Below are 12,018 nucleotides of genomic sequence, written 5' to 3'. Positions count from 1 at the left end.
CCAGTGAGAGAAACTACATCTTCCTCTTCCTCCTCTCCAATAACTCATACACAAATTGTTTGCTGGGGATGAAAACCTAAGCACAAGTTAAAATAGAAGAAAGTACTAATGAAAAAAGTATAGAAACACAGAATGATTTGGTGTTGTGCTGTTAACTGCTGAAGTATCCATCTGCTAGACTGTTAGATTTGGATAATCCAAAATCATATAGGACACAATTTCACTTAACACAGATCAGCTGCACTTTACCTACAAACAGAACTTTTTTTCTAATGTCCTGTTGAACTTTACTTCACGAAAGTGTAAAAAAAGGATGGACAGCTTAGTGTATCATGCTCACTATTGCTGCAGGAGAGCTGATGCAGTTAAACCAAGATTTGTTAATTAACTGCTCTAAGATGGAGATCATGCTGTAATCCCATTCTCAACAGTTTTTCCTCCTGAGGTTCATTCCTACCTGCCTGTTACTGTCATCTCTATATTGCTGGTATTTTCCTTAACTCATTTAGAACTCCTGAACAGTTTTCTCTTTCTTCCAGACAACTCCATGATGCTGCAAATAACCTTAAATAAGGTGCTGCCATGGCCCCTCCCTTCCTTCTCTCATGTTCTAAGATATCACAGATCTCTAGCACACAATTTGCATCTATGCACAGCCCGGCGCCCACCTCCCCTCCCTCACACAAGCACCAGTATTACCAGCTCACACTAGGACATAACAAAGAAAAAAACCTAAGGAAAAGACACTGGTGGTTGGTCTGTGGACCTAAAGTCCACTCACATATGATCCTTTATTCCATCCTTCCTCTCACTCCCATCAATTTAAACAGCAGCATCCACAACTGAGCCAAAAGTCTGATGGCCTTTACCTGCAAGAGTTTTTGGTCCTCACTTTGTTTGAAGGTATCTACAAACATGTGACACTTGATTGCAATTGGTTTGCCCCTTTTACTTCATTATGTAAATTTCCCCAGTTGCCTTCTTATCATGATCTCATTTTCAGTTCTTTTTTCATGCTATCTTATCACATCTTGATGCCAACAAGCAGACCAGGAACCTTCCCACCTCCATTCTTTCCAGCATCTCCTCTGCAATACCTTTGAGCACCTCTGTACAACTCAACCCTTGGGTCAATGTAATTATTTTCTTGCTTTTTTTGCCTGATTATTTCTTTTTCAGCAGTCATTCTTCAATCACAAAGTGTCTTTGCATTAACTGTTGAAAATACTCCTGCTCCTGGACATACACAGAAGATTTCTCACCCTTCCAAGTGTATTGCATGTATCATCACGAGCAAGAAACTGAAATCTCTTCAAGTCATTGCTTTCAGGAGGTGCTATTTCAATACTATCTTCTCCCAGTATATAAGACACACTAAGTCCTTTCTACTTCACCATCCACCAAATCCTTTTCATTTTTTCATTGAAAAAGAAGAAAGGAAAAGAAACTTAAACCCTGGCACAAGCTATGAACATGTGCATAGAAAACTGAAGGGAAGGGAAATAATTAACAAGTAAGAATTGCTATGAAGGTCCATCTAACTAAACAGCTTATAGGAAAACCTGCAAGGTTTAAGTCTGAGCCACACTGATTAAAGCCAAAATGTTAATGCCTATAGAAATAGAAGACAAAAAGGTCTATGTAAGTTGTCATTATTAAAATGCCTTGGGGAAACTTTCTTATGGTAATTTAATCTGAAAAGGTTAAAACCTTAAACGGTATTATGTTCAGTCTGTAGGCTGTGCTTCCATACAATGAAAGAGGAACATACAGCTTGCTCTAGCAGAAACACTCACTGCTGCTATGTGACCCGTTAACTCCACAGATTTAAGGGAAAAGCCTAAAGAGAAACATGCCACAAAGTACTTAAGCTTCAGGCAATGCTCAACTTTCTAATGGTCTGGAGAACGCCAGAATACAAGAGTTTCCTATGAAACCCAGCATCAGTTACAAGTCTAAAGCCCCAGTTACATGTAAATACTCAAAAAGCTCCAGCAGAGTCAAGATGCTCTCACAAGGGCAAATTTACCTTCTGCAACTTCACTTTCAGTTCAGTGGATTTCAGTTCAGAATTTCTTTCACTGAGCTGGAAAGACAGGCTGAGTTGGCAGATTCTTTTTAACCTCTTGTGCATGCTCTTACAAAAATAGTTTCTCATCTCACCCATAAATTGCGATGATTTTCAGTTGGTATCTTGCTCCATCATTTCTGAGCATTAAATACATCATAAATAAACAGAACAACTTGATTTTAACTGTAATGAGATCGTTTTTAACTGTAATGAGATAGTTTTTAACTGAAAACTCCTACTAAAAGGAGAACTCAATCTTCTAACAGATCAAGCTCTTCTGGGCTAGGGTCCAACTAACTTCAGAATTCTAGTCAAGCATAAGTGAAAGATGTAGGAATGGACAAAAATCTGGGAAAGTACAGAAGTAGAATGCTGCTTATTTACACATCTAAAACATTGGTAAGAAAAATTCCCTTTAGACACTGAAAGCTTTTATTTAGCTAAGGGATTTTTTAATGCCACATTCATTCTTAGGTATGACCTCTGAGGACAGACTAACAAACTGGAATTATTTAATTTCAAGTAGAGATGAAAGAGAATAAAGCTGTTTTCAAATACGTAGAAGGCTGTCCCAAAAAGGAAAGAAAGAATCTCTTCTCCATGTCTCTGGAGAACACCTTAAGTAGTAAAATCTTAGATTATAGCAAAAAAAGCCAACTCAGGATAACATACAGCTTTTTTTTCTAGAAGAACTGTGAAGCATAAGAGCAGATGAAGCCAGCATCTTCAGTTTTTTCTGTCTGGTGAAAGAGATGCTGGACTTGATTTTTCTGAGCTCCCCTTCCAACCTTCTCGAGGTTCAAATCAGTCTATTGCACATTTGAACTTTACACTTGGTAAACGAATAAACACACTGGAGGTTTAATAACTTTCTTCTTTAAAGGGTCTTGTAAATTAATTTATCATGCATTCAGGTCCTTCTTTGCATGAAAAAGGATACAGTTAGTTTCTACCATTTATAGTTCTATAAAATTAAGAGAGACTGACAAAATCTGTATCTTCATGCCTTCCCTGCAACCCCTGGAGAGCAACAGCTCCCAAGACTGTACTGGAGCTCTGGAAGCAGAGGGAGAGGCTTTGTAGCAGCCCTTTCCAGAATTAAGTAGATTAGAGAAAGAGATGTAGATCATTCCCAGGCAGTCTGAGACCTGGGTGAGAAAAACCGAGTCATTTATTATCTATAAAAGATTAATACTGAATTAGTAATATCTTTTAGAGTGAATTGATAGAAATCCCAGCAGCTTTTGGGTTTCCAGTAGCCCAAGCACAGGTATCTGTAACTGTCTCCAATGTGCTGCCTCTCACTGTCACCTTTTCACAGCAGTCTCAGAACCTGGTGCTGCAAACTGCAGCAGAATCACATACTGTGGTTAATTCACTAGCAAGGGAAACTCTTAACTTTGTAGGGTGCAATATCAAAACTCGTTAAAGTCAGGATACTCTTAATTCATCTCAAATTTACTCCAAAATGCGCTCAAATTTTTGCAATTAACAATAAGGTACTCCATACCAGCAAAAAGCTCACTAGTTAATTGTTCAATAAAGCCTACACAATCCATTATAATTTTTATTATATTACTGACTTCAAAGATGGTACAAGGAGTTCTAAAAATGAACAGCTTCTTCACACTTCATCTGTTATCGTTTACAACTCAATGTCTAAATCTTTTCCTTCGTCTAAGCAAGAAAAATGCATTTCAGTACTGCAGATTGAAAGTTCCTGGACAAAAGTCACAGTATGTCTGCTGAACAAACCACTGTTTTTCTAAGTTGTCAGACAAAGAATCCAGAACCTGAAATAACACTTGTTACCCCGTATCACTTAGATAGGAGTAAAAACTCTGTCACCTACCACTTGCAACTTTCTGATGATACACGACTCTTGAGGGAAAAGGGAAGAAAAAGATAAAAAAATAACTTAGTAACATGGAAAGTCAATACAGGTGAAGGGCTGGGGGGGAGGAAATGCTTGTTAGCATTGGCTGACGCTCAGAAGTTTTTCTTCTGAATTCTGCCCTTTATTTTTGCCCTTTATATTACTAGGTTTCCATTATATTGCCAAAGACACAACACCAGAGGCTCAATCCTTTGGAGTTCTCCAAGCAGGCAGAAGGAACTTTACATAGATCAGCTACTGGCACAAGAACTGCTGCACTTTAACGCTGTCCAAAGGAGTGACTCACATCACTCATACAAGGCTTTCAAATTTAATCAATGCAAACCCCTGCTTCAAACTTGCAGTCAGCAGAGAACCTTACATGACCTCTCACACCTCTTACAGCCAAGTCTACAGATATTTGCATATTCTAGAGAACTATAAAATTGTTTGGCTTTTTACATCACTTAACATTATTGGTCACATTAAATGACAAGGTAAATCTGTTGAGCACGCAGAGATCAGGAGTTAGAAACAGAAGAAAAGCTGTGACAGTCTGGGAATCTGCAAAAGGAACCACTGCACTGAATTTAGCATCAGCATGCATAGAATGTGGTGTCCTTTCTGAAAAAAAAAAAAAAGGATACTTAAGCTCTGGGGTACAGCTTCCCTATATTCATTTCTGGTAAAGAGGATGTAACATCAGTTTGAGAAAACTTCCATTAAGTTCTTATAGAGTCACAAATTCGTTCAGCAGCTCTTTCTGGTTTTGTTTTGTGGCTTTACTTCTTTTAAATTTCTATTTTTTTGGGTCTCTAAGTGGAAATCTGAATTCACAGCTTCGTTCTTTTTCCTGATGAAAGTCACTTAGATCAGACCCTCTCACAATAAAGTAGTTGTATGAGAAATACTTCAGTAATACAATTTTAGGATACTTCACAAGCAAAAAACACTTGGACATCACTGACCCAAAGTCAATACATGAGACATAAGGATGTGAAAGGTCTTAAAAGATTTGAAGTTCCCTGAAAAGACACTCAGAAAGAATGAAACTTCATCTGTGAGTGAGAGCAAAGCAGCTCCATCTGCACCAGGCTGCTGGGAGATGTGGAAATTCACCTTTTTTTTTTTTTGTGATTTATTAATTGCAGCAACACACCCAAGCAAAATTCAATATTTGCTTTAGGTTTGTACTAGACCAACACACACCAAAGGTGAGTTTGGTGCAAGTCTAAAAACATGGTGTTATTTAACACGTTCCACCTCTAAATTCTCTATCCCAGGAGCTTTGGTCTTGGGTACCTTTCAAACTCAAGAGCAACGGCTGCAAATGAAGCAAGCTCTGCCTCCCACCAGTAATCCCAACTGCAGCACAGTACATGGGAATTATATGCCTTTCCCTACTGTCTGAAGGTGTTTAATGTCACCTCCTCTGTCTGAAAGACATAAACCAGGAACATAAGGGAAATGCCTTTCTGCAGCTTAGTTTACACAAATTTCAGCATTGTCCACAGTTTGTATCAGAGTTCCTCCATGCCCTCATGGCCTTGGATAAGTGGTATCTGCCTGTATTCCTACCAAATCACTGGAAGCATAAACTTGCTGCAGCAAAACCAAAACAACCCTGGAGACAGCATTGCAAAATTTGGGTTATTCCGACTTTAACTCTTCTTTATGAACAGGGAAGAAGAGCCTAATAGACCTTTTGAATTAAATTCTCTGTCTATCACATCATTTTTCCTTAACTTCTGGTGTCTGTAACATCTTTGTTACCTTCTGCTTTATTTTCACTGAAAATTTGAGTGAGGGTTCAGCTCTCTTCCTCACATTTAAGGCTGCTTTCTGCTCCAGCACTGAGTGCCTGATAAGAAAAGTGCTGTAAGTAGCTGTTCTTTCTCTCAGCTGTCAGTGCAGCAACAAATGCAAAATGTTAAATACATTTGTCTAACTCAGCCCTTCCTGTTCTTCAAAACTGCAAGATCTGCCCCTGAACGAATTTTTAGGGCATTTAAAGCTTATAAATGCATATGACATTTAAATAGCATGAGAAACTCTGAGGGTCATCAGTTGCACATGTATCACTATGACCATCAGGACTGCTGAAAATCTATTTAAGAAACATCCTTCAGGAAAACATGTCACTATTTTAACTAACAAACTTTATATTGTTTACAAACTGGCATGTTACAAGACATTAGGAAGTTTTTCTTTCTTGCTATTTCCAGGACAATTAGCACAAAAATAGAGTGGTGTCATCTTGTTTAGCACTTATGAAGAGAAGTCTTTCCATTTTAGGCCATTGAATACATGGCTGGGTCTGGAAGAGCTGTGAAAAGCAGAGCAAAAATTTGACAGTGCCTTTAAAGAAAAATATTTCCCCTCTTGTACCGAATAAACTAAAAGAAGGCAAAAATCAATGGAGCACTGAGACAAGCACTTTGTGCTTCTTCAGTGCCTTTACACAAGGGGAGATGCAATCTTATCTGACTGTTAAGTCTTCCTAGAACTCATTTCACATTACAACGACTTTACCTTGCCATAAACACACCAGAGCAGAGGACTGAAGCGCTCCGTGGCAAGTCTTAGAAACCATGGAACATCCTAAATTACAATTTTGTTAAAACATTTCTTGCATGGTTTATGTATTAGCAAAGGTTCAATTAAACAAATGGCTGAGGTGTTTGATGGTGGGAAGGGGCTTGCCAAGTGCCTCTTTGTTTGTGGACAAAGATTGTATCACCCAGCAGAACAAGCTCGCGGTGCCGCTGTCAACAGCCACCTCCTGGTCCCCTGCCACAGTGCTGAAAACTTGTATTCCCAGCACAGCACCTTGTCTCCAACACCTCATCTCCCTTAAATCTGAAACAGGAGAATGAAGACCATCCACCACAGCTGCTTTTGAGAGCAGGAGATCAGGGTAAGTGGGAGCAAGGGGATACATGAAGGGTGAAAAGAAAAATCTTAACTGAAGCTGTTGTACTACCTCGTAAGAATTTTTAGTGTAGTAATAGATCACAATCATTGCTGCAAAATTTGAGAAGGAAAAGACTATTACCGGATGTTGTGCCTATTTTATTTTTCCAATACAAAACCAAGAATGCTGTGTATTGACCTAAATACTCAGAACAGCCCATCATTAAACCCCGTGCTCATAAAAATCAGTCTAAAAAGCTGAGTCTGACTAACCAGTATCTCTTACATTTTATATTTCAGTTGCATTTTTGTCTAAAGACATTCACCTAGCTCCTGTTCTGTGCAGTAAGGCAATCAATTTTAGAAGAGAGGAAGGATTCCAGCTCTTACTTAGAACTTGCCTGTACTAAATTAGTAAGATTTCCCTGTAATAGACTTTTAAACATAAACAGGCTCTTACTCACCAGATTAATCCACTTTCATGATTTTAAAAGACTGCCTGAAGCTAGATGGCCAGTCAGCTATTCCATTTATAGACACTTAATTGCACCCAGTTTTTATTCATTAGAATTTAAGAGGGCTTAATACCTCTGAAATTAGGACCCAAATAGCTGTTAGAAGTTGCATATTCACTTAGCAGCAAGCAAAATTCCAGAACTAGTCTCGGTTTAGAGTATTTGTTTTAAGACACTACACTGAGAACAATGTAGACATGCATCCTGTTTATTCAGCAGGCAAGGACATAATGGCCATCAGAACTGGAAGGCTCCTTTACACCACTACGACGATAAGAGCAAGCACTACAGTTCAACCTCAGTACTCGTCTCCCCAGTCTTAGCAGTCAGGGGGAAAAAAAAAATAGAGGAATTTTTTTTAATACTGCAAACATCAGGCAATAAACCCTCAAGTACCACAAAAAGTTACACCACTACAGAGTACCAAAAAATTTCAGTTTAACCAATATTCCAGAGGAGTTTTATACTGGCAACACAATCAACTGGAGCTGTGTTGATGAAGACAAGCCTTGTCCTTCACGAATTTTCCTTCATTGTGACTCAAAGGAATAAAGACCAACAGACACACACTGACACACAGGCTGTGCTCAAGATTGTACATTGTTCTAAGTAGATCTATGGATATACACTGTTATATACATGCAATATATCCTTTCATATGTCCTTATCCTCACAGAAACAGAATTACCAGTGACATACTCCGGAGACTATGGTTTGTTTGGGAACACTAATACAAAAAATCTGTTTTTTTTTTCCATTCAGCTTAGATAGCTGACAAACCTCTTAAGGGGCAGGGTGAACCCTCTTGATCAATTTCTGATCCCCTCAACACTCTGAAGTACTTACAAAAGAAGTAGCAATAAAGATTTGACACAATCTGTGCACATTGTCAGAAGTAACATAAGGAGTTAATTGACATTTTCCTACCACATATTTTTAGACAAACATAAAACTGATGTGCTGGATCAGACCCAGAGATCCATTAGCCCAGTCTCCTCTTAGAGAGAGGATGTTATTGGAAGCTTTTCCAAGGGTCCTATTAGGTCTGTTTCAGGTCTGTGAAGGACAACTGCCCTACCTTTATGGCACATGGAGACCATGGACTAGGTATTTTCCACTCTGAAGTCAGTTACTTTCAAGTCTTTCCAAAACACCCAGTTACATCTGAGGGTATTAATATACAAATGTAAATAAATTCACTATTAATAATAAACTTTGTTTTTAAAGTGAATATTTATTTATGTCAGCTATAACGACAAAGTTAGATTTTTCCATGGTAAGTCTGTAAGCTCTGACAGAGATAACAAGCCATGAAACAAACATGTTTGGAACTATCTGCATCTTAGGCTCACTGGAAGGAAGACCTAAACAGCAGATTTTTTTTGTTTATTTTGGTTTTGTTTTCAATAGGTTTGTTTTTTTTTTTTAATTTGTTTTTACCTTTTAAATGCTTCAGCAGGGTTCCTCTCACATTCCCCGGGCTGCAACAGACTTTGAATAGCAGGATCTCTTAGTTTGTCCTCATATCCCGGGATCAGTCCACTGCGGCATATTTGTGTGACTAAACCTCTAATAAAGCCTCCAACACAGAGTGTGTCAGAGTCCTGGGCCCTGCAGAAATGGAAGGCCAGAGCCTGGCGATGTAAGCCTCTTTGCAGGTTTGCAGGTGAGCTTGGCCACAGTAACTCAGTGCAGAGAGCTGTCTTCCCACTACCGGGGCCTCCTACCAACAATACACCCCAGGCAGCTCCTTTCCCAGAGACACCACCGGTGTTATTCCCAGAATTTCCTACAAGAGATGGTTTGTTGGCAGCACTACTGCCGCAGCTAGCTTTCTCCTGGAGGCAGTGCTGAAGCTTGTGGAAAACCCACTCCCTACAGTAAAACTGCTTTCCCTGCAGCAAGCTGGTTTGAGCCATCTTATAAAGCTTCTTCTCTTGGATGTGTCATAAGCTGCAGCACATCTTCAACATCTCAGGAGCAGGGAGACACACGTTCATCCGGCACAGGACAATCTTGTGCACAGAACTCGACAGAGGTGACGGCAACTGGCCACCCTTCCTCGTAAAACTCAAGAGCCTCTTCTCTGCAGGAAGGGTGTCACTCCATCTGTGCACCGTGCTGGGATCAGCATGGCACAATCACAGCTCAGCTGACATCGTGCAGGGGCGGCTGGTACCAGCCCTCAGCAAGACTTCTGGTGTGGCTCACAAGTTCATGCAGCTCCATGGCTGCATCTGTGGTTTAGGCAGTTGTGTGTGTTCCCAGTGTACAGGGGAGACAATACATCTGGAAAAACTTGAGGGAAAGCCAACTTTGCAGTGTATACTAAATGCCTTTCAACTCTAGGCATTAATCTCTCTGGATATACATACAGAAAAAGCTGTCCATAATAAAATGTTTCTTCTGGGAATTTCATAAAAAAAGTGATTTTTCTTCAGCGTACTATATACACACCACAAACGTGGCAAGTACCCCTGACTAAAGCAGCCAGTCTGGACAGCAAGCTTTGCAGACTTCATACAACTGAGAGAGTGTCTGAGAAATGCTTCACATTATGGTTTCTTATGGAATACAGGAGACGGGGGAAAAAAAAATGTTTACAGCTTCTTATTTCAATACATTCGTAGTGTCTTCTTCAGGAACTTGGATTCTTACTGAACCTGTTCTCAGGTATCTCAATCGCAAGATGTCAGAAGAGACAACATCTTCCCCTAGAGCTCTGAAATAAAGGAAGACAGCACTTTTAACCCTACATGCAAGTCATAATTCAGTCAGCTGCAAACGCAGACAACAAAGAGCAAAGTCAAGGGCTCGTATTCCTTATTTTTGCTAATACTGTTAAATTAATCAAAAGAGCCGTTTTAAAGAAAATTTGTTGTTACGAGGTGTGATCAGCCACATGCAAAAAACCCAACAATAAACAATGAGCAGATATGACAGTGGCCTCAAAACCACAGCAAGTCTTGCATTTTCTCCCGAGGAGAACTGACTATATCCCTTCATCCCAGAAACATTCCTCCTAGCGAAGCTTCATCACCGAATCCTCTCCTCACCCCATTTTCCTCCTGCCGGCTGCGGGCGTTTTTGGGAGTTTGTGTTGCAGGGCAGCGCTGCTCCCCGCACGCTTCTTTGTTCGCGGCAGCGGCGCCCGGCAGCCCGGGGTCACGGCGTGACACCCCGCGCCACCGCCCCGTGCCCCCGGCGGCACCCCCGCACCCCGAGCCACCGCCTGAGCCCGGGCTGCGCCTCAGCCCCGCGCCCTCCCAGCCCGGGCACCACCGCGCAGGCACGGCTCGGGAGCCGCTCGGGAGCCACTCGGCAGCGCGACCACCTCCCTCCGGGAAAACCCCCGAGCAGCTGGGGAGCGCCCCAGCCCTTCCTCTGCCTCTCGCCCCCCGGCGCGGCGCCACACGCCCTGCGGCCGCCGCCCTCTGCCGCGCACACACCCGGCTCCGCACGGGGACCCGGGCACCCGCTCCGCGCCCGGCGGGGACCCCGCAGCCCCGGGGCCGGTGTCAGCCCCGCCCGGGCAGGGGCCTCCTCCCGCCGCTCGCTCACCTCCGCCGCCGCCTCAGCGCGGCAGCTCCTCCAGACGGCTCCTCTCGCCGCTGCCCGCGCCCCTCCTCTTCCTCCGCCCGGCCCCTGGGCTCCCGCCCCCGGGCGCTGCCGTGCCAGGGCCGCGGCCACCCCGCTCCGCGACTGCCTCAGCCCGCCCGGTGCTCTCCCTCCTCGGCACCTCCCTCGCTCCCCGCTCCGGCCGCCCCGGCCCCGCCTCAGCCCGCCCCCCTTCCCCTCCGGCGGCGGGGACATCTGGGGCGAAGTAGTGCGGAGCGGAGGGAGACGGGCGGTGCCCCTCGCCGCCGCCCCGGGCTTTGTCCCGGCCCCGGGGCCGCCCTCCGTCCCGCCCGCTCCCCGGCGCCTCCCGCCGCGGCCCTGCAGGGGGCGGCCGCGCCTCCCGCCGCGGGCCTGAGCCGCCGTCCCGGCCGCGCTTCGCGGCAGCGAAACTTGAGGGAGAAAGGTCCTGTCTGGAGGCGAGCCCTCCGTTACCCCGGGGCAGACACGGCTCCTCACATTAAAACCTTTTTTGACTCTTCTTTGCAAGCGAAGCACAGACCTCAGAGCTTTTCTCATTGCCTTTTCTCCTTTTTGCCCTGAACTGGCCCATTTCAGGCAGAATTCCCATTAATTACCCTGACAGCCTCCCCAGATAGTAGCGCCAATTCTGAACCTTTTCCACCTTCCCCGCCTTGCTTCTGGGGATATACAGATCCAAAAATCGTGTTTCCAAGACTCTCAGAGCTCCAAGGGGCATCCCACATCCTTCCCTTATGCAACATTAAAGTTGAGCTTTAAAGCTTGAGCTTTACAGTTTGTGGGTCCCTACAAACCCTTCGAACAGGGGACCTTAATATGGAAGAAACCAGGCTAGAACTTCCTCCAGGACAATTTTAACATGGAAGAAAACAGGATGGATCTTGCTCCAGGACACCTTTACGAGGCCCTTGTAAAGCCCCTTCCACTCATGGCAACAAAGCAACCACTCTCCTCCTTTATTTTGTCTGTGACAGAGCAAGGGAAGGATTTCCATTAAAATTTGCTCCCCTCGGAGCTGGCTGCATTAGCTATGATAAGGCACTTTT

General features: G+C 43.2%; 1 protein-coding gene across 2 annotated transcripts in view; it reads right to left on the bottom strand.

The window, feature by feature from the left end:
• ANKRD50 (ankyrin repeat domain containing 50) overlaps positions 1 to 11,084 on the bottom strand; it is a 39,804-nt gene extending 28,720 nt beyond the window's left edge. Inside the window, exons 1-2 of one of the 2 annotated variants that reach the window (XM_048303871.1) lie at positions 10,937 to 11,084; positions 8,816 to 10,097 (exon numbers count right to left, since the gene is read on the bottom strand). In XM_048303871.1, the coding sequence (XP_048159828.1) occupies positions 8,816 to 9,294 (479 nt within the window). In that variant the 5' untranslated portion in view covers positions 9,295 to 10,097; positions 10,937 to 11,084. Of the gene's footprint in view, positions 1 to 8,815; positions 10,098 to 10,824; positions 10,914 to 10,936 lie in introns of those variants that run through there. The other variant, XM_048303872.1, reaches the window with a different exon arrangement.
• Between the last annotated feature and the right edge of the window lie 934 nt (positions 11,085 to 12,018).

The sequence above is a fragment of the Corvus hawaiiensis genome, chromosome 5, assembly GCF_020740725.1.
Source record: "Corvus hawaiiensis isolate bCorHaw1 chromosome 5, bCorHaw1.pri.cur, whole genome shotgun sequence".
Taxonomy (NCBI): domain Eukaryota; kingdom Metazoa; phylum Chordata; class Aves; order Passeriformes; family Corvidae; genus Corvus; species Corvus hawaiiensis.
This window is presented reverse-complemented; position numbering and strand designations above follow the sequence as displayed.